Source organism: Aedes aegypti, chromosome 1 (assembly GCF_002204515.2).
Source record: "Aedes aegypti strain LVP_AGWG chromosome 1, AaegL5.0 Primary Assembly, whole genome shotgun sequence".
In the NCBI taxonomy this organism is placed as follows: Eukaryota; Metazoa; Arthropoda; class Insecta; order Diptera; family Culicidae; genus Aedes; species Aedes aegypti.
The window spans coordinates 91,763,109-91,791,081 of NC_035107.1; the positions used below are offsets into that span (position 1 = coordinate 91,763,109).

Genomic DNA, 27,973 nt, shown 5'->3' on the forward strand with positions numbered 1-27,973 from the left:
TAAATGGACGCTGCCTTATGTCACTTCATGCGCGTGTCTTCCAGGGATGGGGCCAGGCTTGATAAAAACTCCTCTGCGATGCAAAGATGAGGCGATTTTGCCGTTTTTCTGAGGAGTAAAAGCTAAACTCGAAATGTTCAACACAGATCGTCAAGCAATTCGAGTGAAAGTGCAAAAAAATGCGAGTATTTTTTCGGGTACTCTCACTCTTTTTGCGATGCTCACTTTTACTCACGCTCTTGAGTGTCCCGCCCGAACAAGGCTGTCCTCAGGGAGTTGTGAGAGTATTCTTTTTTGATGGATTTTTACTGTGTTGTGTTTTGTGCTGCATCTTCCTCGCTCATTTTCCGTTGCCTCGCTCCCTCGCAAAGAGGCAAATGCTGCTCTAGAGTATGCCATCGAACTCTGATGATGTTGAGGAGTATTATTAAGCCTGAATAGGGCACAGGTATTTCCACCTTGTGTCCTAGCTAAAGAACTTTGGTTTAAGCGCCACTTGAAATGAGAAAACAAATTGACAATACCTCTGAAATGGGAGCGGGCCATTTGGCATAAGGTCATTTGGCATAACGCCATTTGGCATAACGGTCATTTGGCATAACGGACATTTGGCATACTTTTTAACTAAGTGGAAGATGAGGGTCATTTGGCATAATTTCAATATATTTTCTGTATATACTTAAATTGAAGATTTTAGCATTTTATTACTGTTTCATTTTAGTAACAGCTGAAACTGTTTTATAATAATTTATTTATTCTCTTTTCTGGCAAGCCGCCGAAGAAGCACAATAAGTACGGTATGAATCCAGCACAAGATTCCGGTTAAATGATACCACCGAATTCAATCGGACTGTAAACTTTGTAGATGTATCTTATACGACTTATGTTGACTTCCAATCCGGTGATCTCGCTTACTAATGGACGAAATACCGGTAAAGGAAAAGATGGTGAATTTATTTCAGAAGCTTCCAAGTTAATCGAAAACGACTGAAAAACGATGTACTTTTTCTTTCTATATAAATACACGTTTTGGTGATGACTTTTGTGAGTTGAGCATGTGTGAATATTCAATAAATATGGATTTATCTCATATCGTCTATTAGTAAAATCAATTTTGAACGAGATATAAAATATCATCTTCTCCTAATTTTGCTCAGAGATACTCGAAAGACTGCAAAATCATTAGGTGGGAAGTATCATTTTCTTCAGGCGCTCATAGTTGAGATACAAGGCACACAAAATATTAAATTTTAAGATGAAAAACTCAAATAACATGCAAACCATAAGAAATACAACTATGGCAAAGTTGTAGCAAATGATAAGTATTAAAACTTTGTAGAACTTAGTAGGCCAATAAATTAAAAAAATAAAACACTTAAGAGCGACAATTTTTTGTATTAAAAATATTCAATTATCGCGGCTCTTAAGCTAATCGTTTGCAGAGTTGCTCGCTGTCACTATCAACGCCTAAAACTTGCTAATTTGTACAGGCTGACTGCGATACAATACGGATCATTCTATATCACATCAACATCATACTGTCTACTTCTTTGCCATCACCAATGCATTAGTAGTGATAGACTATTGATATCACAGATGGGTTAAGATCAATTTTAAATTAAGCAAATGAAACTTATCAAAACGATATTTTTGATAATGCTGCAGATGAAATGAAACTATGTGTTGGTCACAGAAGACCAATAATAGCTTGGAGAATTGTCACTACTTCTTCTTGACATTACGTCCTCACTGGGACAGAGCCTGCTTCTCAGCTTAGTGTTCTTATGAGCAGTTCCACAATTACTAACTGAAAGGTTTTTTTTGCCAAAGTCACCATTTTTGTATTCGTATGTCGCATGGCAGGTACGATGATACTCTATGCCCAGGGAAGTCAAGGAAATTCCATTACGAAAAGATCCTGAACCTTGGGATTCAGCATGGCTTTGCTTTGTAGTCGCGGACTCTAGCCACTCGGCTAAGGAAGGCCCCAGGGAGAAGGAGAACTGTCACGTGATCACTCATGCTGAATTGATTATAATTTATAGTGAGATGTCGCATCACTGCTGTTGGTCATTTGGCCGAATGCCGTTTGGCCGAATCATGAACATAAATATCAAATTACAACACCTCTGATGTGTTGCCCAATAACTGATAAGCTAATTAATTTGTTGATTTTCATGATTTGACGGGACGTAATTTTTTGTCCCTCTATAAGAGCTCTAAGGGAATCATAAAATCGACCCGTTAATTCAGGACGAAGTTGTGAACTCCTCACATCGCGTCAAGACTCTGAGGTGACGGTTAATTCGCCTCTGGATTACCAAAGGTGTAATAAGGTTTCAAGTGTTTTATTGATTTCATCAGATTTTTTTTCCTTCTTTTGCACATAGGCTATACAAGTTATACTGATTTCATTACTATTGAAAATAGTTCAACTTATATTTTAATTTTGAATTTTACCTTCTTTAAATCATCGGAAGTTCTTTGTAGTTGTACTGATAAAACTATTATATGCATTACACTTGCCTAAATTTTCATAAGAGATTTTTCCTTCTTTTGATCATAGGCTATTCTTTCAAGAGTGAAGTATTTCTCATAGTTATTCATATTAGAGCTTATAATAACATTTTTCTGTAAGTTGGATTTGTAAAATCGCATGTTGTGGGTCACTCCTATCCGCCCTTGACGAATATTTTCCAAATTTTTTACAAATACTCATAAAAGGCACCATGGGGTTGTTTTGCCTCAATGTTGCTGCATTTTTTCTTCTGATTTCCAAAGTCATGACCTTGTTTTCAATTTTTAATTTCAAATTAAGAAATATTGCGTCACTGATTGACACTCTAGTTCATCTTCTGTTATCCTGTTTAGTCATGATATTTATCTAGAGATTTACCCTTCTTTTAAACATAAGGTATTCTTTCGAGGGTTATTGCTATAGCGATTCGACGCGTTTTTTTTATTATATGAGAATTTGCCTTTCTTTTTAACTTGTTTTTTTCTTTTGCGTAATATTACAACAGTTTTTTCACATAGAAAAAGGAGTATCTGAATCATTATACCAAATAACCCTTACTTTTCAGATGGTTTGATATTATGCCAAATGACCCTTTATTTTCACATTGTTCAAAATTATGCCAAATGACCGTTATGCCAAATGGCTGTTATGCCATGTGTCCTTTATGCCAAATGGCTTTATGCCAAATGACCCAGACCCCTCTGAAATAGCCTTTGTGTCATTGAAAATAAGTAGGTACTTTAATTGGAGCCAACTCACCAAATCCAATCTAAGCAAATGGTTCCGTTTGTCACGCGGTTGCCCATCGCTAAATGCAGCGCGCTGATGATGTGTATGGAAAACGATTCCCACATGTGTTATACGAACTACAGGGTGTCCGCAAATTATCCGTACAAACTTTGAAGACATGGCTCTATACAATCAGGCATAATAAATTCAATATTCTTGCATGGTTTTAAACATTGGCTTATTATATTCTTAAGAAGTAAGTTTGACACATTTCCGATTTCAAATAATTGCAAAACCAATCCAAATGTATTGAGGTGTCTTAAAGGGAGCTGTTTTTCGATCTTAATGACGGAATAGAAAAGTCCATAGAAATCACTGGATTTGAACCGTACAATTTTCTATTTCCAGTCTAACTTGAAGCCACCAACCTGTAGATTACTTCAAATAATAATAGGACATTTGGATTCATCTTTTTTTTGTTTTAGGCATAATGAATCTCCAGTATATCTAACGGCCTTCAGAAAAAACGTCTCCGAAAAATTTGAATTTGCCTATCTCAGAAACAAGCAATCATTTCGAAATTGTTTAAAGTTGTATTTTGTGTTAATATATAGGGTCGATGTACCAATAGCCGCATAGCTAAGAACAAAAAATCGTATAAAATCGAAAAATAACGCTAGCGTCATTATTTTTACATCATCTGAAAGCTTTTTCTCTTGGTTTTGTAGAAAAAATATGAAAACTACGAAAACTTATTTGTTTGTATTTATTATCGCTTGTGCCACTAAAGGAACACATGTGCCTTTAGTAGCACTATTTCTTTTTTTTTTAAATTTCTTTATTAGTATCATTCAAAACATTACATTCATTTCTTATGTCTAGGTGTTCTGTGTTATTAGACAACACTATCATCCTAATTTGGTAAAACAAATTTAAGATTTAATTAACATTTTGTTAACAACATATTACATTTCATTTGCCGTAGCAGTTCAGTTTTTTTTACAGGTGAGTTGATTTCACCTGCTTATAAGAGAAAAAAAAAGTTTTTTATATACTTAACCTAACTTAACCTAAACATATAACGCATTAATCGTGGCAATAGAAGATTGTAACGATTTTTGCCTGAAGCCTCAGAATCATTTTCAAAATTTTATTTTGAATTCTCTGCAGAGCTTTCTTCCTGGTATTACAACAGCTAGTCCATATTGGTACAGCATACAACATGGCTGGCCTGAAAATTTGTTTGAATATCAAAAGCTTGTTCTTAAGACAAAGTTTTGATTTTCTATTAATAAGGGGATAGAGACATTTTACATATTTATTACATTTGGCTTGAATGCCCTCAATGTGATTTTTGAAAGTTAAATTCTTATCTAGCATGAGCCCTAGATACTTAACTTCATCTGACCAATTTATTGGAACCCCTCTCATCGTGACAACATGTCTACTTGAAGGTTTCAAATAAAGAGCTTTTGGTTTATGTGGGAATATTATTAGTTGAGTTTTGGAAGCATTAGGAGAAATCTTCCATTTTTGCAAGTATGAAGAAAAAATATCCAAACTTTTTTGCAATCGACTACAGATGACACGCAGGCTTCGTCCTTTGGCGGAGAGGCCTGTGTCATCCGCAAACAAAGATTTTTGACATCCCTGAGGTAACTCAGGTGAGTCAGATGTGAAAATATTGGTCCCAAAATGCTGCCTTGAGGAACACCAGCTCTTACAGGAAGTCTTTCAGATCTGGAGCTCTGATAATTAACCTGAAGTGTACGATTTGACAGATAACTTTGAATTATTCTAACAATGTATGTTGGAAAATTAAAGTTTTTTAATTTTACAATCAAACCTTCATGCCAAACACTGTCGAATGCTTTTTCTATGTCTAGAAGAGCAAGACCAGTAGAATAGCCTTCAGATTTGTTGGAACGGATCAAATTTGTTACACGTAAAAGTTGATGAGTGGTCGAATGTCCATGGCGGAATCCGAACTGTTCATTGGCAAAAATTGAATTTTCGTTGATGTGGGCCATCATTCTGTTCAAAATAACCTTTTCAAAAAGTTTACTGATGGAGGAAAGCAAACTGATTGGACGATAGCTAGAAGCTTCTGCAGGATTTTTGTCTGGTTTTAAAATTGGAACAACCTTAGCATTTTTCCATTTGTCAGGAAAATATGCTAATTGAAAACATTTGTTAAATATATCAACTAAAAATAATAAGCTACTTTCTGGAAGTTTCTTGATGAGGATGTAGAAAATTCCATCATCGCCAGGAGCTTTCATGTTTTTGAATTTTTTAATAATAGTTCTCACTTCTTCCAAATCAGTCTCCAAGGCATTTTCGAAAACGTTCTCTTGATTGAGAATATTTTCGAACTAAATTAAAATTGTGCGCACTTTCAAACTGCATAGCAAGTTTTTGAGCTTTTTCGCAATTAGTTAGTAATAATTTGTTTTCCTCTTTCAATGCCGGTATTGGCTTCTGAGGTTTTTTCAAGATTTTAGATAATTTCCAAAAGGGCTTAGAGCCGGGGTAGTAGAAACCCTGATATTGAAACGCAACGGTCGCTGTGTTCTTGTGTTCGCCACGGTAGACAACCGTGCACGAATTTTACTAACAACGAGATAGTGATCAGAGTCGATGTTTGGGCCTCTAAAGGTCCTCACATCGATGACATCCGAGAAATGCCGACCGTCCACCAAAACGTGGTCTATTTGGTTGCGGAGCTCGCCATTTGGGTGCATCCAGGTGTGCTTTCGGATGTCTTTGCGTGCTGCTGATGGCCATCCCTCTAGCTGCAGTAAAAGTTATTAGCCTTATTTTTTTTTTTTCCTTAGATTTATTTGGCTTTACTTATAATAACACATTGCCTGCCAAGTGGTAATTCCAGTATAGTACTATATATCAACATCACATGCGATAATAAAATCGGCTATTGTCTTTGAAACTTCTAAATCTTGTTCCCTAAGTATTACTTGCAAATCTGGAATTATTTGTTTTCTAATTAACATCGTCCACAATGTACGCCTTGGATTGAGGAATCTAGTGCATCCGAATATTATGTGCTCCGGATCGCAAGGTGCTTCACCACAGGAACATGAATCATCCTCAATTATCCTATTCCGTTTGAGATGGGCTGGCAAACGTGAATGATTACTGATGAGTTTAGACAGTATAACCACCTGTCTCCGATTTAAATTACTATCTACGAACCACGGTAGTTGTGAAGTAGTAGGAAGTATGCTGTGACAGAAACGACCCATGGTTCCATCCCTCCAGTTATTCTGCCAGATATGCATTCCCTGTTGCTTCGCCGGATACTTTACATCAAAATAAGTCAGTCGATGAGGTTGTTCGACTCCACTAATGCACGCTGCCTTCGCTAATTCATCAGCCTCTTCGTTCATTATTACTCCGCTATGAGCTGGGACCCACAAAAATGATAATTCAGATCCTTCAAATTCAGCTAGACGTACTGCCTGCTTTACTTCGAACCACGCCATTGGAGTCGATGAATCTACCGATTGGGTTTGAAGACTTTTTAGGGCACTCATGCTATCGGTCATGACAACATATTTACCCATGGGAGCTTCTTTGATGAGGCGAACTGCGTCGAGTATCGCAAATAACTCAGCCATGTACACTGATATATTGTGCGGTAATTTCACACTAACACAAGGTGCACCAAAATTGTTAACAACGGCATATCCTGTTCCATCTACACTTTTGGATCCATCAGTAGCACATACACTGAATCCATTGTACGATTTTACCATTTCTCTTTGAACTAGGTCATTTTCAGGAAGATCCGTAGATTGTTTCATAGCCGCCTGAATGCTGAAGTTAATAGAAAGACGTTTGCTCCTTACGGTAGACCCATCGAGGAAACATGGTAGATTTGGAAGGGTATGATTCCATGGAAAGAATTCTCGTAAACGAATAACTGCATCTCTCAGAGGAGATCTCGATGACTCTATGGCGTGTTGTGTTGCAAATTGTCTCTCCCAAGGAGCGAGACCAATCCTCTTGTTGACGAACCGCAAGATAGTTACGTCTCGACGAATTTCAAGAGGGGATAAGCCCGCCATTACTTCCAGAGAACCTGTATGTGTAGTTTTAGTTGATCCGAGGCAAATCCGTATGCAGGCATACTGAATGCGGTCCAATGCTAAAGCATCCCTTTTTGGAATGTTTCTTAAGAACACTGCACCATATTCGAGAATTGGCCGCACGCACGATTTGTAGATTTGGAGCATGGTTTGCGGGTGCGCACCCCAGTATTGAACAGCGATACTTCTAAGGAAATTGACATAGGGCAGTGAACGTTGCTTCAGATGTGCGATATGGCGAGACCATGACAGTTTCGATGTTAGGAAGATGCCTAGTAGTTTCATCGACTCTACACAAGGTATAGTTTCTTCTCCAATATGGATTTGCGGCTCTTCCTCCAATGGTTGTTTTGAAATTACCATAACGCTGCACTTCGGAGACGATATTTCAAGCCCTAGTTTCAATAGGTCTTTCACCACACCATTCAATCCAGCTTGTAGATTCACACTTGTTTCTTCTAGCTGTTTTCCGCGAACTGCAATGGTAACGTCGTCAGCATAACCCACTTTGATGACACCGCGAGGGATATTGTTCATTATCCTGGTGATGAAAATGTTGAAGCAAACAGGACTCAATGGCGAACCTTGTGGAAGCCCTTTCCAGGTTGTTCGATAAATTTGTTGATGATCGTTTGTCGTAGCTACAATCACTCTCTCTCGAAATAGCCAGTAAACTGCCTTGATTACGCATTCTTCGATGTCAATCGCTCTCATTTCTGCGACCAAGCAATCGATGTCTACGTTGTCGTATGCACTTTTAATGTCAATACTACATATCAGCATATGCTCACGATTTTGTAATGCCCGGTAGGATTCCTCAACTATGATGTTGGCTGCATCAATGGTGCCTTTCCCCTTACGAAATCCGCACATTTCGAATGGGAAAAGTTGCATGTTCTCAATCCGCCATTCTACCCTTTCTTTGAGTAGCATTTCATATGTTTTACGGAAGCAGGACGCTAAAGCTATTGGACGAATCGATGAAGAAGAATTCACCTGTTGCCCCGGTTTTGGGATAGCTACGATTTGAAACAGCTTCCACTCACTAACTGTTCCCTCCTTCTCGAATGTTTCATTGTAGATTTTCAGCAAGGCTCGTAATCCAACAAACGGTAGGTGTGCAATAGCAGAATACGGTACACCATCTATGCCTGGAGCCGAATCCTTCCCGGTTTTCATGACAGACTGTAGATCACACATTGAGAAAAAGTTGCCCTCAATATGATCCTCACAAGTGCAATCTGAAAACTGCATGGGACTATTCGGCATACTCGTAGGGGCTAATTTTTCCAGCAACTCTTCCAAAACAGGTTGGGGTATACACTCTCGTCCTCCTGATGAAGCGCGCCCTTCGTATCGACGTGCCATCTTCCACAGCGTGTTGACTGAAGTAGTGCCATCAAGTCCGTCACAGAATTTTCGCCAGCTGGCAGTTTTCTTTTCCTTAATCATTTTCCTAAACCTTAGCTCTGCCGCATTATAATCGTCATAAGCGTCTTGTGTCAGCATCCGTTTCCAAGTTTTGAAAGCTGTTCTAGTCTCCTGTTTGGCAGCAGCAAGTTCATCGTCCCAATATGGTTGCGGAATCTTCATCTTGTCAGTTCTTGGAGAGGGGTTTGGTGCGGAATGTGTCAGAGCATTCCATACCAGACGAAAGAATCGGATAGGATCCAACGACCCTGTGTATGCGGCAAGGTCGTCTTCAATCTTCTTAGCGTAAGTCTCCCAATTGATTTTTCTCCAGTTCAATTTGCTACGCCTTTGGTCCACTGTGGTTCCCAGTAATCCAAATATGATAGGAAAATTATCGCTTCCCGTGGGGTTCTCCTGGACTTCCCAGTCAAACATCAAGCTCAGTTCGGGTGAGACTATGGTGATATCAATTGCACTCCACGAATTATTTGCGTCGTAGCGAGTTGCATCACCGTTGTTAAGTACAACGAGATTTTCGCTTTCTAAAGCATCATATAAACATCGACCTCGTTGATTTTCTGTATTATTGCCCCATAGCGGGTGTTTCGCATTAAAGTCCCCACCAATGACGCAAGGTTTTGGTACGGACCGAAGAAAATGAGCTAATCCGTTTTCCGAAACATTAGCTTGTGGGTGGATGTACACAGACACCACCGTGATTACTCCTAGACTAGTTCTGAGTTGGCAGGTTATATGTTGAATATCGACGGGAACGTTTAGTTGGAATGCGGTGGGGTTGCTCCGATGATCCTTGCGAAATATAGAATGATTGGGCAAGTTGAAGTACATAGTATTATCAAGATGTGTTTCATTCAGTAAAATTATGTTGCATTCTAATTCATTGATAAGGTTGATCAGTACCGAGCGTTTACGAAGTAAACCTCGGCAATTCCATTGAAGGCAGCGTAGTGATTCGGTATTCATTGAGTCAGCTGGTGTGAAGCATTATCATAACCTTAAAGTATCAAGGTATTTTTTGACACGGTCGTTGACCAGCTCAGTGATTCTTCCCAGAACACGCTCTCGAATTTTAGCTCTTGATTCCTGCTCTTCGGGTGCAACCTCCAAAACTTCCGCCATTACCTCCACTACCTCGTTCGATTCGATACCAGACTGAATTGATTTACAGACCCCATCCGAAATATGTACCTCGAGTTGGGGCAGCTCATCGTCACAGTCAGTATCCCTTAATCGGCGTTTTGGGGGTGGAGCACTAGTGGTTGCAAGGTTATTGGTAGCCGATGCTCGAGGATCTGAGTGAACCTCCGCATGTTGAGTGTTTTGAACATTATTCTGCATAACGTTAGAATCCGCTTCCTCGGGAGCCAATGTGCAAAACCAGTCCGTACGCCCTTGAGAGTAGGTGGACTGACGTTCAGCATCCTCCTGCTTTTTCGCGATTATTTTTTGGCACCGTCGATGGTCGTTTGCCTTGTGATCACCATGACAATTGACGCATTGTGGCGTTTCTTGGCCACAATTGTGATCAGAATCAATGTTTCCTTCCAGACAGCTGGGACAGCGAATAGCACTTTTGCAGTTTTTTCTGTCGTGACCTAACCGCCAACAATTAGTGCATTGACGAGTAGGGTACACATAGGGATTAACTCCATACAGTACCTGATTTATCTCGACGTGGGACGGAAGGGTTAAACCGTCGAATGTTATTATGACGGTGTACAACAGTTTTGTTGATCCATCATTCGCTTTTTTGGTTATGCGTCTCGTTTCGTCTACCGCTGGGTTTCGATCCTGAATCATTTTTGCTTTGTCAAAGGCCACCGCTGTATTTAGCTCATCTGAATCAATTTCGGGCTCGATGTAAGCTACACCTAGGCACTCGATGAGGCGTTGGGGGATTGAGAATTTAATATTTTCCTGCTCCATGATCACCAGTTGGTTGGCTGCCTGACGTGAACGCATCAAAATTTTCATCTTCTTTTTTGTCATTGGTATGGAACGCACATAATCCCGGTCGAATTTTTGGATAAGCATCTTAGCGATTTTGGACGCCACGATGTTGCCATTAGAAGATTCCGCAATTACCAGGTACGGTCCAGTGTAAGCTTCGTTGTAGTTTCTAATCCGCCGCTTTGGCCGGTTGGTATCATCACCGGTGTCCGGCATTGTACCGCTCAACAGAAGAGTTGACACAATGCAAGGGGTTGATATGAGGGATAGAAACAAAAACGATTGTTATTGACTTGCTATACAGAGCGAACGATATCGATGTGATACGTATCGATGCACAAACAAGACTGAGGCCGTTGTCATTGGTGGCGGAGTGAAGGCTCTCCGTGCCAATTATAGGGCGGAAAAAATCCTCTCTTCCGACCTGAGCGTTGGCATACCCGATAACAACTTTTACGTCATGTTTTGGGCACTCTCCGTAGGTCTTGTCGAGACAATCATAAAACGCATCCTTCGTGTCGTCGGGTTTATCGTTTGTCGGCGCATAGATGTTGATCAGACTGTAGTTGAAGAATTTGCCCCGTATCCTCAATACGCAGATTCGTTCATTAATCGGTTTCCACCGCATAACACGCTTCATCTGCTTCCCGATCACTATGAATCCGACACCATGCTCTGCCTTATCGCTGCCACTATGGTAGATGTTGTGTTTGAAAGCGGTGTTGGCGACGGGATCCACCGCCCTGAATTCACGTTCTCCAGTTCTAGGCCTTCTTACATCCTGAATAGCAGCCACGCTCACTCCAACCTTCTGCAATTCACGAGCCAAAAGGCTCACTCGTTCGGGTTCATTTAACGTCCTGACATTCCAGGTACCGTGAGCTGCTCTAATTCCGTGTGTTGCCTAATACTGTGTATTTGGGAATTATGTGGTTTTCTAACATATTATATTATTTATTTTTTCTAAATGATTGGCACAAACGTTAGCACATTAAGTAGTATTTATAAAGCCATGACAAACTTGAACTAAAGTTGCACACACAAACAAACAAAAATAATGTTAGAATGTAATCGCCTGGTGCCAACACACGGTATTAGGGCACGGTTGCTTATGTGTTCCAAATACCGTGTTTCAGTTATGATCCCAAAATGGCGAAGTGAAATATATATTTTATTTCCCGAACCAATCATGCAAACCTCAATACGTTGTTCGATACAATAGTTTATACAGATACAGATGCACGGTATTTGGAACACTGGTATGTTTAACAATATCAACTGTAACTATGGTTAAAATTTTCAAAATGGTTCAAATCATATTTTTTATGCAAAGTTTATAAAACGGTCTACTGTATAAAACATGAAAGACTTGAAAATAATCATACGTTATTTTTATCTGATCGATTGAAACTTCAGTTTTTTTAACCTCACGGTAATAGAGCATGTCACGGTACCGAGTTTCCAATCATAGTCCTTATTTCGTTGCCAGGTCGGTTGCCGAAAATATCGTTCGTTATTTCTCCTTTCTCCATTTTTCGTGGTAGGTAAGAAATTCGATATGCCACCTTACCAGGGTTGCGATACCTACATCACGATGGTGGGGCTGCCACCTTATGTGTAGCTGACGTGATACAGCATTTCATACTCAGCCGCTGGATGCCAGAACAGACGCTGTTTGAGCCGCACCTTCTTGGTGGACAGAAGCTCGAGACGCACCTCCTCACTGTAGCTGATGTCAGAAGGACAACAGTGCCCAGGCTGCACTACCAGCTAAGTACGCAACCCTTAGCTGGCGGTCTTTGTCATCATTTGACCCGTGGAAGCGTGAGGTAGGGACTTGTGAGAACCAGAGCAATGTTGGACGCTCCTTCCTAGTTGTCGGCTCACCATTTCACAGTCCAATTATATAAATCAAAAACCAAAATTCATAAATTTGCGAATACAAATAAATCATTGTACGAAACGTGTTTAAAACGATTTTGATAGCAAAAAATGATACTTAAATCGAAAATTTAAATTTGGGTATAAAGGTACCCAAGTTTGACAGTTCGCAGTACACTTTTCACGGCATTCTAGATGTCATATTTTTTTTGCTAACTGCAAGGGACATGGAGGTCTTTATTTAGTCTTTGGTTAAATTGGTGTTTCTGAACCTCTCTGGAGTAATGATTTGAGATATTTGTTCGCTTTCGTTAGTAGTTTTGATTAGAACCTCGATGGTTTGCATGAGATACCGTTCAAATTAGTGGAGTACCCCGTTTATCCGACCTGACTTCAAGAAACTAGATGAGTTAACTTACAGGTTAATACTTGTTTTAATTACACAGCGTAACAAAAATGACATGTTTGCGTGTCTCAAGAACCAAATTATGTGTCTCTAGTAGATTTGGGGCTGCTGAATCTGATGCCGTTCTCAGAAATGTTCCAGCACGTCACAATTTTTAGCTACAGGTCGCCAAAGTTGTACAAAACACTGCTTTTATTAATGTTTACATGAAATTTAAAGTACAATTTATCATACTTTTTTGTAATCTAATCCACCAAACATGCAAAATAGAACTTGAACTTTCATTTCAGATATAATTTGATTGAAATTGCGCGATTAAATTTCGATTAAATCGATTTTTTCAACATGCTTGCAGTCTCCATACAAAATTCTTCGTTTCTTCTATATGGCAAAATACAACAATTCTCTAAACCATCAAAAAATGACTTTTCCGTATCGAAAATAATACAAACTTTGATGATAAGTATTGTTATACACATAAAGTTTGAATTCAGTGGCAAATTAAGCCAATATATTACCTTACAAGCTGGGAAACTTGCATGCAAGTTGGCTGAAATAGTCATTTTTTGCATTTTCAACAGTCAATATCTCAAAAACTGGACGTGCTATGATATTTCTGAAAACGGCAATGGATTCAGCAACCCTGAATTAAGTGAATAGCGGTATTTTGGTGCTGGAGACAAAAACGTGTTCCGCAGTGTTATGAATCGTGGTTTACGGCCAACCAGCCGAGTGGAAGTTTAACAACTACCGAAAAGCTAAACATTACATATAATTTGCAATTGGATTAGATGGACAAATTGATGTGAAGATCCAATCCAATCCAATTGCAAATTATATGTAATGTTTAGCTTTTCGGTAGTTGTTAAACTTCCACTCGGCTGGTTGGCCGTAAACCACGATTCATAATTAAAACAAGTATTTATCGAGCAACGGACTCATGTTCCGTAACCGGTCGTTTGAGAACGTCGCGACCCATTGGAAGCCCACACAATAGAAACCTCAGCCAGCGCAGTTGCTGGCTAGTGTAGTGTGCTATTCCTATACCTAAAAAACAATGCGCTCTCGGGCTAGGCATTGGATATATATAGAAAGCGTTGTGTTTGGATGGGCATCTAATTCTTCCGAAAGAGGTGCACTTTGCGAAAGAGGACCACGTGATTATTGAGCTGAAATCGAATTCAGGTTAACTTCTGCGTTCATGAGTCCTCTCATGGCGTAGTGGTTACCGCGCCCCAACTAGAGATCGGGGAGTCGTGAGTTCGATTCTCACTGAGAAGACGTGTAACTTTTTCGCAAATCTTCACATCAATTTGTCCATCTAATCCAATTGCAAATTATATGTAATGTTTAGCTTTTCGGTAGTTGTTTACAGGTTAACTTAACATAAATATATAAACGCATTAATCGTAACAACAGAAGATTCCAACGATTTGCCAAACAAGCAGCTTCAGAATAATTTTTCATAATCATTTATTTTGAAGACTGCAGAGCTTTCTTCCTGGTATTATAACAGCTACCTTGTCCATACTGATGCAGCATACACATGACCGGTCTGAACATTTGTTTAAAGATCAAAAGATTGTTCTTCCCTGCCCTTCGGGTGGTAGAAGGGTAACATACCTGTAGTGGAAGTCTAGAGCAGAAGCAAAACTTAAAGAACCTTCTGGTCTGCGTTGCTTATTCCCAAACTCCTATACCCCGTTGTATTATGGAAGGTGTGAGTAATCAAACTTATTCTTGAGATATGGGTCCTGATCCCCATGTAGGGGTGATCGGGGCAATATGGGCCGCCTAAAGAAAACGTCATGAAATGCATAGGAAAACAGCAAAAATTATGGTTTAAATGCAAGTGACTTGAACTATAAAATGTTATCTTCCATGTTACGTCGATAATTAATGTTAGCATCAACTTGCAAATTATTTCAGGAACTTTTTGGAAAACCATGTTTTTCTACGTGATCACCAACCATATGGGGCATTATGAGCCACCCTACGGGGCAATATGAGCCACCTCATTCAATCGAATGATTTTTTATTTAAAACAGTATAGAGAAGAGTTAGTGGTGAAGAGTACATTATTGCAAAGGAAATTGTATTAGCTTTGCTTGAAATTATTGATTCTAGCGGCTTATTTTCAAGGATACATAAACATAATACATAGTAAATAGACCATGTTATACTAGTACTAAATTGCGATACTTGGTTCAACGTATTTTCTAGCAAAGTGTTCCACTTGTAATGGTGCATAAAGATGACTAGGCAGTTATAAATAATCTGGTATTTTTAGGCAATGCATTTTTATGTTCAAAACATCGTTTGTTTTGCTTAAATCTAGGTGGCTCATTTTGCCCCGCCCCTTCATCTTGAAAATAATATATTGTTTTTCAATAATTTTGTTTACGAACAAATCTAATTTCGCTCACGAACTGTTCATTATGATCTGAAGTATCTATGGATTGGTAAAATTTATCAGAATTATAAATATAATTGTCTTATAGGCTTAACTAAAAACTGCCAAAATTATAAGCTGACGAAGGACAAACTTGTACATTTTTGTAAATATCTTGAGTGTTCAAACGAATATTCTTACGTTTTTTATTGTGGTGGCTATTTGCGGCATCCTTTAGCAGATCATAATGACACTAGACATTAAAACACTGTTTTTGAGGTAAAAACCGGGATGGCTCATATTGCCCCGTATGTTCATATTGCCCCCATTGCCCCTACATCAATAAAATACAATAAATTAAGAATCGAACTGAAAGATCAGTTTTCTTCCAAGCGGACAACAAAACTGGTTTTTCAGTTTTGATAAATGAACGATTCTTACTTGAGCCTTTCTTCGAAACATAGGAATTTTGAGTTTCTCAAATATTGATTGATGTCTTAAAACATTCATTGAACTTTTTCCAAAAATCTCGGAGTTGAACCAATGGAAACATCATGAGTACATGAACATTGTTAGTTAAACTCAATGGAAACTATAATATATCCTATCATTTTATTAAGATAATTGATTTTCATCTGATTGATATTGGAACAACTCGAACGATTATTGAAACATAAAGTGTATATATCAGCAAAACTATGCATTGCTGAAATGTTTGCAGCAAATGGCATTGCTGAAACATGGATAGAGCATTTGGTGTGTATGGAGATTTTTTCCCTGACCTCAACCAAAATTCTTTGACTTTCCAGATATTAACCAATCGTTTCTATTTTTTTTTCTTTGCAGCGTTCGGCACATTCTGAACGTGACGCGCGAGATCGACAACTTCTTCCCGGGCATGTTTGACTACCTGAATGTGCGGGTGTACGACGACGAAAAAACGGATCTGCTCAAGCATTGGGACAACACGTTCAAGTACATCTCCCGTGCCAAAATGGAAGGCTCGAAGGTGCTGGTGCACTGCAAGATGGGAATCTCCCGCTCGGCTTCGGTGGTCATAGCGTACGCCATGAAGGCCAACAACTGGGACTTCAACAAGGCGCTGAGACACGTGAAGGAAAAGCGGAACTGTATCAAACCGAACAAGAACTTTATCATGCAGCTGGAGACGTATCAAGGGATGCTGGATGCGATGAAGAATCGAGAGAAACTGCAGCGGAGTAAAAGTGAAACGAATCTGAAGAGTGGCGCCAAGGAGGGACGGACACTGCCGGGCAGTGAGCCAACTCCGCTGATTCAAGCCCTGAATAGGGGAAGTGCGACGAACACGTTGAACAAAAGTGGCAGATTTCTGAGGAGGTTGGGTAAGCGACCAAAGAGTTGGTCCCCGGACTCGGAGAAGGCCGCGTTGTTGTTGGAAACCAGTCGGCAGCAGTCCCACTCATTGGAGCATCTCATGGCACCGACGAATGAGGCCAAAACCATTCGGATACCGTGTCGAAACGGGCAGAATTACAGCGTGTCGCAGAACCAGATCGTGCATTTGCAGGAGGGTTTGCAACAGGAAGATGAACAGGAAGATCAAGAACCGGAGCAAGGGGAGGATCAGGACAAGACAACAGTAGTAGTGCCATCAGCGTTATCAGCTTCCTCGGTGCGATCCATCGTCAGTGAGCTGGAATCGTCGACCAAAGCCAAAGAAACCAGCAGCAATCACAAAAGGAAAGGTTCGTCCTCGTCGGTGGCATCTGCAACGGGAGGTCTGAGCTTAGCGCCGTCGATCGGTACGGATGAAGACGTCCGAGATCACCAGTGGGATCCGGGGGAAAAGAGTTCACTGACGACAGTAGTGACCATTGCTCAAAATTGTGATACTAGTTCCGTAGTTGAACCGGTGGTCTGCTGGACCAGTCAGAGTCAAATCATCCAGCAGGTTCCCCCGGTCTTACCGTTGTTGCAGCAACAGCCTCAGCAGCCAGTGCAACACGTGTCCCGTCAGAGTTCCTGGTCCAGTGTGGATTCCGCCGTAGTAGCGGATATGATCCGTGGAACCCTATCATCTGCTGCTTCGCGCAATTCCAGCTGGTGTTCGGCTGACAGTCAGAACCCGATCCTAGGGGGACAGCAGGGAACTCGAGTGGCGCCGGCGCCTCCTTCCCGGAACAGCAGCTGGGGTTCGTACGATGCTCCGAGCAATGCCAGCAGCATACAAACGGTGGTCGAAGTTTCTGTGACTCCCAACAGCTCGGCGGAGGAAGACATCGGTCAGAGTGGAATCTTTCCGTACGACAAGGACGAAATCCCGTGGCATCCCGGGACGGTCAAGCGGACGAAGCAGAAGATCGAAGAACGATCGACTTCGTCGATAAAGCGGATCTGTAGCGAGAAGTTTGGACACAAACATGCAAAGGGCATCGACGACGACAGCCGGGGGAAAGGATCCCAGCAGCGATCGAACAGCGAAGAAGCACTGCCCTTGAATCGGTCAACGGCGACAATGATTTCGAATACGTACACACGGTTGTCCGCTTCGGCTCCGGATTCGTACTGTTTGTGTCCCTTTGCGAGGAAAAAGTCCGACGAGGAGTCACAACAACCGACCGGGAAGGGACACCATCGGAGGTTTAGCTTCCGGAAGAACGTTCCGGATGAGAAAAAGACTGCCACCGCCAATGACGAAAACACAGCCATCAGCGTCAGCGGAATCGTGAAGAACCTCAAGATGAGCTTCGAGGCCAAAGTGGGCGATCGAAGCAAAAAGGAATCGAAAAAGGTTCGCTCTCTGCCATCGTCTCCGGTTGCCATACACACCGAGCTGAGCAAGCACGGGCAAGCTCCCGGGAAGCAGAACCAGCCGGAAGACATAACCGTCCGGGATCTGGTCGACCGGTACGAAGCTCCTCGATTACGAGCCTCGTTCAACACGCACCATCGGCACAACAGTAGTAGTGGTTCCACTACCACCACCAGCTCCTCCGGTAGCAACGAGCAGGTAGTGCTCCGTCAGCGACCCCGGTCCGTTTTCGAACCGCTCAAACACAAGCAACTCCCGAACCGACCGATGACGATCACCAACTCGATTAATCTGATACGGTCGGCACAGGAGGACTTTAGTCGGCCGCCGCCCTTCGGAGGCGGAATCCCCTTCGTCCGGGGCATCATCGTTCCGCCGATGAACACGTCCTCGGCCAACAGTGGCAACCACCCGGGGCCGGGAACGGGCACCGGTGGTACCGGCAAGAAGGTAATCCAGCACCACGGCAAGACGCACCCGCTGGCCAAGATCAACCTGACCAAACATCGGATCAACGCGACCTCCACGACGGCAGCTACGGCGTACAACACGATGTGAAATATGACCGCGCGGGAAGAAGGGGCTCTAGAGTGTGGTCCCGAGTGCTATAGGCTGTTTTTCCTTCTCTGTTTTTTAGATTGTGAAACACCGACAAAAGCGAATGTAAGTTATGCCTAACTCAAGAATGACAAACAGGGGGTTTTCAGACGATGAAAGGAGAAACAGGTCCCAGTTTATATGGCCCCTTTGATGCCACAAAACCACAGTATTAAGCGCAAGAATAGGACGAGGATCGCATTTTTTTTTGGGATGGGCTAAGGAAGGTGACATATTGCAACACGATTATTGGGATGGTGGTCGCTCAATTTGAACCTCGAGATTCGTTACGAGTTGGTTTCAATTCTTGTAGAATGTTAAATGAGACTTTGGTTTATTTTCAGAAGCGTGAAAAGTGAGATGAGTTGAGAAAGATTTTCTTGTTCCACAAGTAGAGTAAAGAAGGACAACAGCAAGGTCTTGAATAACTAGGTGAGAGAATACAAAGAGTAGTTTTCTCACTTTGTGGCCAATTCTGCGAGACGAGTTTGATGTTACGTCCCTCTCTCTAAACTAGGCTCGAATGAGTAAATTACACGACGATGCTCCTTATTTGAGTAGATTTCCTCTCACATCACTGTCCGAGACTGAAATATCTCAACACACTTCAATTGCTGATTAACCCTGGAAGGCGTGAACGCCATTTTTTTAAACTCTTTTGCTCACATCTTTTGATTTAATTGATCAATTCTCAAAACTTTAACAGTTTCGTGTAGGAGATTAGTTGCACCTCTAAATACATCCACTAAAATTTGAATACGGGTGGCCAATTGGTATACATAAATTGAAATGGTAACATGACAATGTAGTATGTATCAAGTCTTCTCATCACAAGACATGTTAAATCCAACTGTTTCGTAAAAGTTAAACTATCGGAAGCTAAACTTGAGTTTTTTTGTACATATTTGATTATTGTACTGAAACTTATGTTTAGTAACAAAGCACAAATAATTTTGTTTTTGAAATTTTGATTCTATTTAGAATTTCGGAAGGAAGGATGAGAATCCTATAAAGTTTCTGATGAATCCACTCAGGTATCTCTCAGAATCCACACGCAATTCTCATCAGTATCTTCTCAGGATTTTCATTGGATTCCTTGCAGGATTCACATAAGATTCTTTGTAGGATTCACACTAGCATTCGTTTATGATTCCAATACGAAATCTCGCAATATTTTCATCAGCATCATCGCATAATTCACATAGGATTCTTGGTAGGATTTACATCAGCTTACTTGCAGAATTCTCATCAAAATTCTCTCAGGATTCTCTTGAGGATCCTCTTAAGATTCCCAAAAGAATCCTCTTGGGAGTCGCATCAGAATCTTTTAAAGATTTTCTTCAAAACCCAATTAGGTTTTTCATCAGCATCCTCTCAGAATTCAAATCAGACTCGTCTCAAGTTTTGTTTTTTTTTTTAATAATAATTAGCTTTTAATTCGATGAAAAAATTATATAGGATTATTATTAGAATCATCTCAAGATTCTTATCAGAATTCTTTCAAATTTCTCACCAGAATCCTCTCACAATCCTTCCAGGATTTCATCAGCATCGATGTCGAATTCTAATCAGAAACGTTCCAGAATTCTCATCTCTCCCTTCCCAATTTATTTTCGAAGTACCATCAGTGCATCAGATTCCGCTCATTTAAGGGAAGTTATACGTTCAAATGTTTTTTATAAAAAAAACTATTGTGTCGATCAATACTATTTTTATGTCACAATGTAGCTCGAAGTATCAGCGGCAAACTAAAAAGAAAATTGAAAAAAAATTCACAAATAATTTTTTTTTGCATTTGTTACTGCATTTAAATGTTCCTATTTCCGCTCACTGTAAACAGATTTCGTGACGAACTTACTAAAAAATGCATTATTTGGAATTTCGTTATTTATCCTGATATTTTTTATAATCAAACCATAGCTACTACTGCAATAAAGACATTTCTTTAAAATTTTGTTTGATTTTTTGCATGAGCGGTAATTGGAACACACCAAAATACCTAGTGATCCAATAACCGCTCACGAGGTCTTGTGGTTTCAATGTAAAGAATTATTTTATCAAATGAAAATAATGGTAGACGACTTTATTTGAAAGTTGTTAATATTGCTAGAATATATCCGTACAAAAAATGTTGGTTTTTGACACGAAAAATCAATTTTTCCACTAGTGATGGTACTGATGGTACTCCTTCTAAGTTTCTCAACAGAGTGTTTCTAGGATTTTCAACTGAGTTCAGTCAGAATTCTCAACAGAAACCTTCCAAGATACTTATCAAAAATCATCCAGGATTATCATCAGAAACCTTTAATTATTCGCAACAGAATCCTTCGAGGATTCTAATAAACTTTCCAGCATTCTAATCGAAATCCTTCCAGTATTCTGATTAGAATCCTTCCTGGATTCTCATTAGAATTCTTCTTGGGTTTTCACCAGAATTCTCCAACAAAATCCTCATGGATTTTCATCACACTCCTTCCAGAATTCACCATAAATCTTTTCACGATTCTTATCCAAACTTTTAAGGATTCTCATCAGAAACATTGCAAAGATCTTATCTGAAATCAGGATTTTCATAACAATTCTTCCAGGATTCTAAAAAGGATTCTTACAGGATTTTCAATTGAATATTTCCAGAATTGTCATCAAAAATCTTCCAGTATTGTCACGAGAAACTGGTTTTCGTTAGAAACCTTCCAGGATTCTTATCAGAAGCCTTCAATAGATTTCATGATCAAAAACCTTCAAGGATTTTTTTCATCAGAAAACTTACAGAAATTTCATTAGAAGCCTTCTAGGACTCTTATCAGAATCTATTCAGCATTCTCGTTTGCTCCCTTCAGAATTCTCATTATAATCATTTCAAGATTTTTATTGACATCGTTTAAGGGTTTCCACAAGCACCATCCATCCCAGTAGGATAATTGGAATTTTAAAAATAAAGCATTGATCTTCCGAAATAGAAGTGGAACTTTGTTACTAAACCTGAGTTCCAGAATAATACTCCACTATGTCCTAAAAACTCTTATTTAGCTTCTGATAAATTTATTTTTACGTTTACTAACAGTTGTTTTTAATGTTTGAGAGGCTCAAACACGACGAGGCGCCATTTTGGTCAGTTTCCAATGGTATTCTATATGTGATTTTTCCTTCTAACAGTAAAACAACATAATTCGTAAAAGATTGGCTTGTTTTTGGGCTCCCATACAATTTGTATGGAATGGAAAATTGGCGGATAAAACTTTAAAATCGTTTTCCGATCGATTCGGATTGGTAATCGATATCCAAATATTCCCGGATGCATTTGAAGGTGCAACTAATCCCTCCCACGAAAGCGAATTTATCAATGAGTCACAAGAGTGCAACAAATTCGTCCAGGCCTTTTAAGGGTTAAGCCAATTTTGAGATTAGTGAGTCGAGAAAAATCAGCTTCACCCTAATGGACGGGAGAATGAAACAAGCGGATTAGAATTACAATAATTGTTATCTCATTCCATTCGCCACACTTCGCCTGACTCGCAGAAGCCGTGTTTCTATAAAAAAAAATGAGTTTATTCTTGGGTAGAGTGAGATGAAAATCTTGGTCTCACCTAACAAGTGGTAAATGTGCTTATTCTGCGCGGCATGTGAGATGAGACGAGTCGAATGATGTGACAATTATCGACTCGCTCTCATTTGCTTAACATTAGTCGTCTCACGTCACTAGCGGTGAGAACGGCCGTGCAGAATAAGCACAAAAAACGAATTGAGTCGAGTTTTGTTACATTGCTATACAAGATCGAGGTCTATCACCTCACTCCACTAGTAGATAAACTCAAAATTGAAGAAACCGGGTTTCAGGATGCATTTTTAATATATTTAGGCGAGGTGACAAACCTCGACTCGGATGAGGGAACTTGTCGTGTAAATCAAACGGAGACTCACTAATTTATTCTAAACGAGTATTGTCTCTAGTTAGGTAAGACCGAGATGTCTTACCTCACTGCATTCGAAGAATAAGTCCATTTCTGTGAAAAAATTTGGGCACATTTTAGAAGTATAATGAGGGGGAAAATCTAGCGAAGACTCTCTTCTTGGAAATTTCTTATTTTTGTTGGCTGATTGAGTGGGATGAGACGCGCCAGTCTCGCACAAGACGATACGAATGAGAGGATTAAAGGGGAATCGAATCTTTGGGTTTATTCTACGAGTGGCGTGAGGTGACAATTGTCGGTGTCGTATAGCGAGATGACAATACTGTAGAAAAATCTCCTTTTTGGTTGTCATCATCCTCGATAATTAAAATGGCAAACGAACCTCTCGGTTTGAGGGTCAAGACAGAATTGATTTATTCAGTTATCCAAAATTATTCTGACACTTATTTAGTTCGGAGACACTTGAAAGCACTTATGTATTGTTATGTAATTGATCACCAATCAGTGATCGACACCGAAAAAGAGAATGCTCAGAGAGAGAGATACGGAGAAGGCTAATTGCGCCAAACCGAATTGCGCTTGACGACCACACGCTGTTTGCGTGTTCAGAATGAAATAAGTGGTATGAGTAAATATGGTGTAAGAATTGAAATCAACTTCGCTTCTGCCGGTCCTTCTTCATGGTTGAACATTTTTGCTCATCCGTTTTACAAACTCGCCGACAGTATTCGGTCGGACATCTGTCAGCTTTGACCAACGGTCATAAGCTACAGCCCTCATTCTCGAGGGAAGTGACCCATGTACCAGTCGAGAGCATCTCTGCTGGTCGGTTCTCCTTCAACAATCCCTCCCAACTCGGATACATTGTCCAGATCGTCTAAATTCCCTCCGCCCCCCTCATTGGCAGCCAGATCCGGAGTACTTGCTCGGGATGGTTCTTCTTCTTCTTCGCCAGATCCTGGATTTTGCTCCTCTTCCTCCTTGAATTCTTGCAACCTCTTCCTCATCTCTTCCATGTACTGTCTGGACTCTTCCTCAACCCTCTTAACAGTAGCCACCTCCGACGCTCTAAAGAATTGCATCTGGAGTGATCCAGTGCAGGAGTGAGCGTAAATAAAGAGTATCGCATTATCTATTATTGATTGGAGGCCGGATGGCTGGAAATAAATAGCGTTTACAGATCGAGCCATGGGCACAGCACACCCAATCATATGGGTGAACATGTGGAGCCCGCAATTAAGTGCTGCTGAATACGGACTCTTGTCAACTATCCCCAACCCCGACAGGTAGGGACTGTAAGAATAAGGGATGCAAATTTCTTGCCCTGGGATAGTCATCCGATTCATGTCTGATCTCAAAACCGGTGTCATTAACCACCTGGAGAACACGCGTGTGGTGTGGTGCATTAACTCGCACCCGGCAGTGATGGCAGAAAGACCAGTGCAGTCCTTGTGTGCCATGATTAACGTACCGAATCTGAGTTTCGCTCGGTTATGTTGGGGGAAAACAGCAAAGAACATGTCTATTCCACAGGTTAACTTTATGAATTCAGGGTCTGAATAGAGCTGAGCGAAATTTGTTATCGCCACTTCAACACCATCTGCAAAATCGGGGTTCATTAACTGAGCTTTTAATGCAGTCTGTAGGCGATCAATATAGGTCTGGTTCGAGGCCATATGTATTCGAAACCCTCCGAGAATTAGAAGCGCAAGGTCGTATAGCATATCATCAGAGACTTCATCCTGGCTTGATCCTATATTCGTGTTGATTTCCGTGAGGCGAACTGAGAAGACACTGAGAGGAGCAATTGTAGAACCTTCATATCCAATTAAAACTCCTAAGGAAACCCAATCGAATCTTAAGATGCCACTCATCTGACGGCATAGCATATTAAGGAATGTTAAAGATGAAGTCACAGAAACAGATTCTCTGCGGTAAGTGCTGGCTAGTATGTGGTAGTAATCATTCAAGTTGGCTCCTGCTCTGGGAATGTAATATGATCCCAGCCTATTTTTTTTGCCGGGTCAGGCTTTAAGTCATCGAACTGCTTTATGGGCTCATATTCGTTCGCCGCATAAATCAGTTCGATGGCATTGTAAAACGTTTGCTATTTTCTTTGTGGGGTGCCACTTGAGTGGTCCCTTAAAGTTTGGAAATGGGATTTGCTAACATGTGGGATGCACATGCCACACCATCCCCCTAACGGAAAGTGATTGGTTGTAGATGATTTCAAGTGTCTCTCACAAAATTGGATGTATAATTTTTCATTTCCTCTTTTTATCGAGTCCTCTCTATTTTATAAAATTGTAACTTTTCGCTATTTGTTTGGATGTATCAATGTATGTTGTATTCATGTCTATATGTATGTATGTTTTCTATGAATCCTTCCCTTCCCCCTTTGGAAAAGCTTCAGCATATATTTTTTTTTAATAATTTTAGTAACCTAGATTTATGTACCTCAACTGTTTTCTTATCTTTTTGTATGATTGCGTTTGAATCGGTTAGCTTTATTATTTTATAATGTCCTGAATGTACCTGATCTAATTTGTAGTTGTTTTCGGATTTTAAGAATACTAAATCTCCTATATTTATTGGTGTAGTTTTAATGTTCTCGTTCATTCGATTTGTCCTTAGTGTTTTACTTTTTACTATTTTCTGCAAAACTTTTGAATGAGCAATCTGTAATCTATATCTTAGTTCGTGATTGTATGAATCATGGTTATAAAGTGGATCAATTTTTTGGGTAGCCAAAAATTGTATGTCATTGCACTTTCTTCCAAAAATGAGCTCGAAGGGTGTGTATTCATGGTCTGCACTCGGTGTAGTATTATATGAAAAACAGTAATGTGGTATCCATTCATCCCAATCTGATTTGGATTCATTAGAGAAAATCCGTAGGTATTCGTTTAGACACCTATGGTTTCTTTCTAATGCTCCTATCGTCTGTGGATGATATGCGGTAGAACATGTATGGTTTATATTTAGTAGCTTACATATTTCGTCAAACACTCCTTTATACTCCGTTCCTTGATCGGTTTTTATACTTTTCATGGGTCCGAAGTTTAAAATGCAATGTTGGACAACTGCTTTCGCTATTGTGTATGAAGATTTATCTGGTATCGGAACGATTATTACGAATTTAGTAAAATCACACTGCATAGTTACAACGTAACGATTTCCATTCTCAGTAAATGAAAATGGTCCGACAGTGTCTATCGACAGAACATCGAAAGGTTTGACTGGTGTTGATGTAATTACTAATTTAGATTTAATTGAAGGAAAATTTTTATTAAGCTTACATTCAACGCAAGATTTGACGTAGTTTGATATGGTTTCTTTCATATTCTGCCACGTGTACATGGATTTCACTTTTCGGTATAACCGGTTAATACCTAGGTGTCCTCCTGTGGGCGAGTTATGAAACTTGTTTAGTACATTATTTACCTGTTCTTGACTTGTCAAAAGCCTAGGTTTTTCGAATAATAATATGGTCGTATTCCTTAGAATATCATTACCGATTTGTTTAAATTTTTGAATATCAATGTATTTGAGTATAAGATCGTTTGTTGCGATCGCTAGCATGTATGAATTGTTTCTTTTATTTGTTATTTTTGGGGCCCCCTTTTCAATTTCCTTCATTATTGTTTGTATTGTTACTATTTTATTTACATTGTCGTTATTACTTTGGATTTTCAGCCCGAAGGCCGTTCCCTTAGTATAATTTTTATTAAAAATTACTATATCTAGTGAATTATCGATATTATGTACAAAACTTAATTTCGGCAGAACAAAAGCTTCCTCATTACTAACTGTTTCGTACACAAAAAGTTGATCAGGCTTTTGTGACTGAACGTTAGGATGTGTAACGCTGTTTTGCCTTTTATGTATGGATCGTGTTACTACATACATCTGTTTGAGAGATTCAGTACAAATTTGAATTCTCGAAAGGGCATCTGCTACTACGTTAGACCTTCCTTTTATATATTCCACTTCGAAGTCAAATTCCTCCAAATCCAGTCGCATTCGGGTGAGTTTGGAAGAAGGTTCCTTCATTGAGAATAGGTAAACAAGAGGCCTATGGTCCGTTCTTATTTTAAACTTACGACCGTAAAGGTATGGTCGAAAATGTTGAACCGCCCAATGGATTGCGGTCAACTCCTGTTCGATTGTAGATTTGTTGGATTCGCCTTTTGTAAAAGCTTTACTGGCGAATGAAATAGGTAGTTCAACACCATCATGTAGCTGAGCAAGAACTGCTCCACAGGCTACATTTGAGGCGTCTGTAGTTAAAATAAATTCTTTTCTAAAGTCGGGAAATTTTAGGATATTTGGTGATAGTAAAGACCGTTTAAGGGAGTCAAATGCTTGTTGACAAGCATCACTCCACTGAAATGGTACGTTTTTTCTTAGAAGTACATTGAGCGGGTTTGTAATAAGAGCAAAGTTTGGTATAAAACGACGATAATAATTACAAAAAGCAACGAATCGACGAGTTTCGTCTGTATTCGTTGGTACAGGAAAATTCTTAATGACTGTGTATTTATTTTTGTCAGGTTGTATTCCGCTTGCGGATATATGATGCCCTAAATAGGTAACATCTGCTTTAAAAAAATTGCACTTGTGAGGGTTAAGTTTGAGGTTGTATTTCCTCAAACGTTGAAAAACTTCTTTAAGATTGGCAATATGGTGATTTATTGAGCACCCGATGACAATGATGTGATCGATATATAGGAATGCAGTTTCGGGAGGAAGACCGCTTAATGCAATCGTCATCATCCTTTGAAAGCTATTCGGGCTAATATTCAGCCCGAATGGCAATCGGTTAAATTCATAGTGCCCTGAATTCGATGAGAAAGCTGTATATGTTTTGCTTTCTTCACTTAACGGGATTTGATGAAATCCAGATTTAAGGTCGAGCGTCGAAAAATACTTCGCTCGTCCTAGTTGGTCTAAGATTTCATCTATCCTTGGCAATGGAAATTTATCTGGGCTTATTTTTTTATTTAATTGGCGAAAATCCACTACTAGGCGCCAAGTTTTATCGCCCGTAGCGGACTTTTTCGGTACTAGAAGTATTGGGTTATTGTACGGGGAAACTGAGTTTTGAATTATTTTATTTTTCAGCATGTTTCGGACTTGAATTTCCATCTCATGCTTTTGTGCTTCCGGAATCCTGTAATTTTTAATATACGTGGGACTCGGATCATTTAGATGTATCGTTTGCTTGTAAAAATTATTTTCTGTCAGTTCGT

The 27,973-nt window shown here is 39.9% G+C and overlaps 1 protein-coding gene across 2 annotated transcripts in view; it reads left to right on the forward strand.

Moving 5' to 3' along the window:
- LOC5577024 (protein phosphatase Slingshot) overlaps window positions 1-19,283 on the forward strand; it is a 92,905-nt gene extending 73,622 nt beyond the window's left edge. For both annotated transcript variants that reach the window (XM_021842420.1, XM_021842428.1), the window contains one exon: window positions 16,266-19,283. In XM_021842420.1, the coding sequence (XP_021698112.1) occupies window positions 16,266-18,771 (2,506 nt within the window). In that variant the 3' untranslated portion in view covers window positions 18,772-19,283. The remainder of the gene's footprint in view (window positions 1-16,265) is intronic.
- Window positions 19,284-27,973: the final 8,690 nt, after the last annotated feature.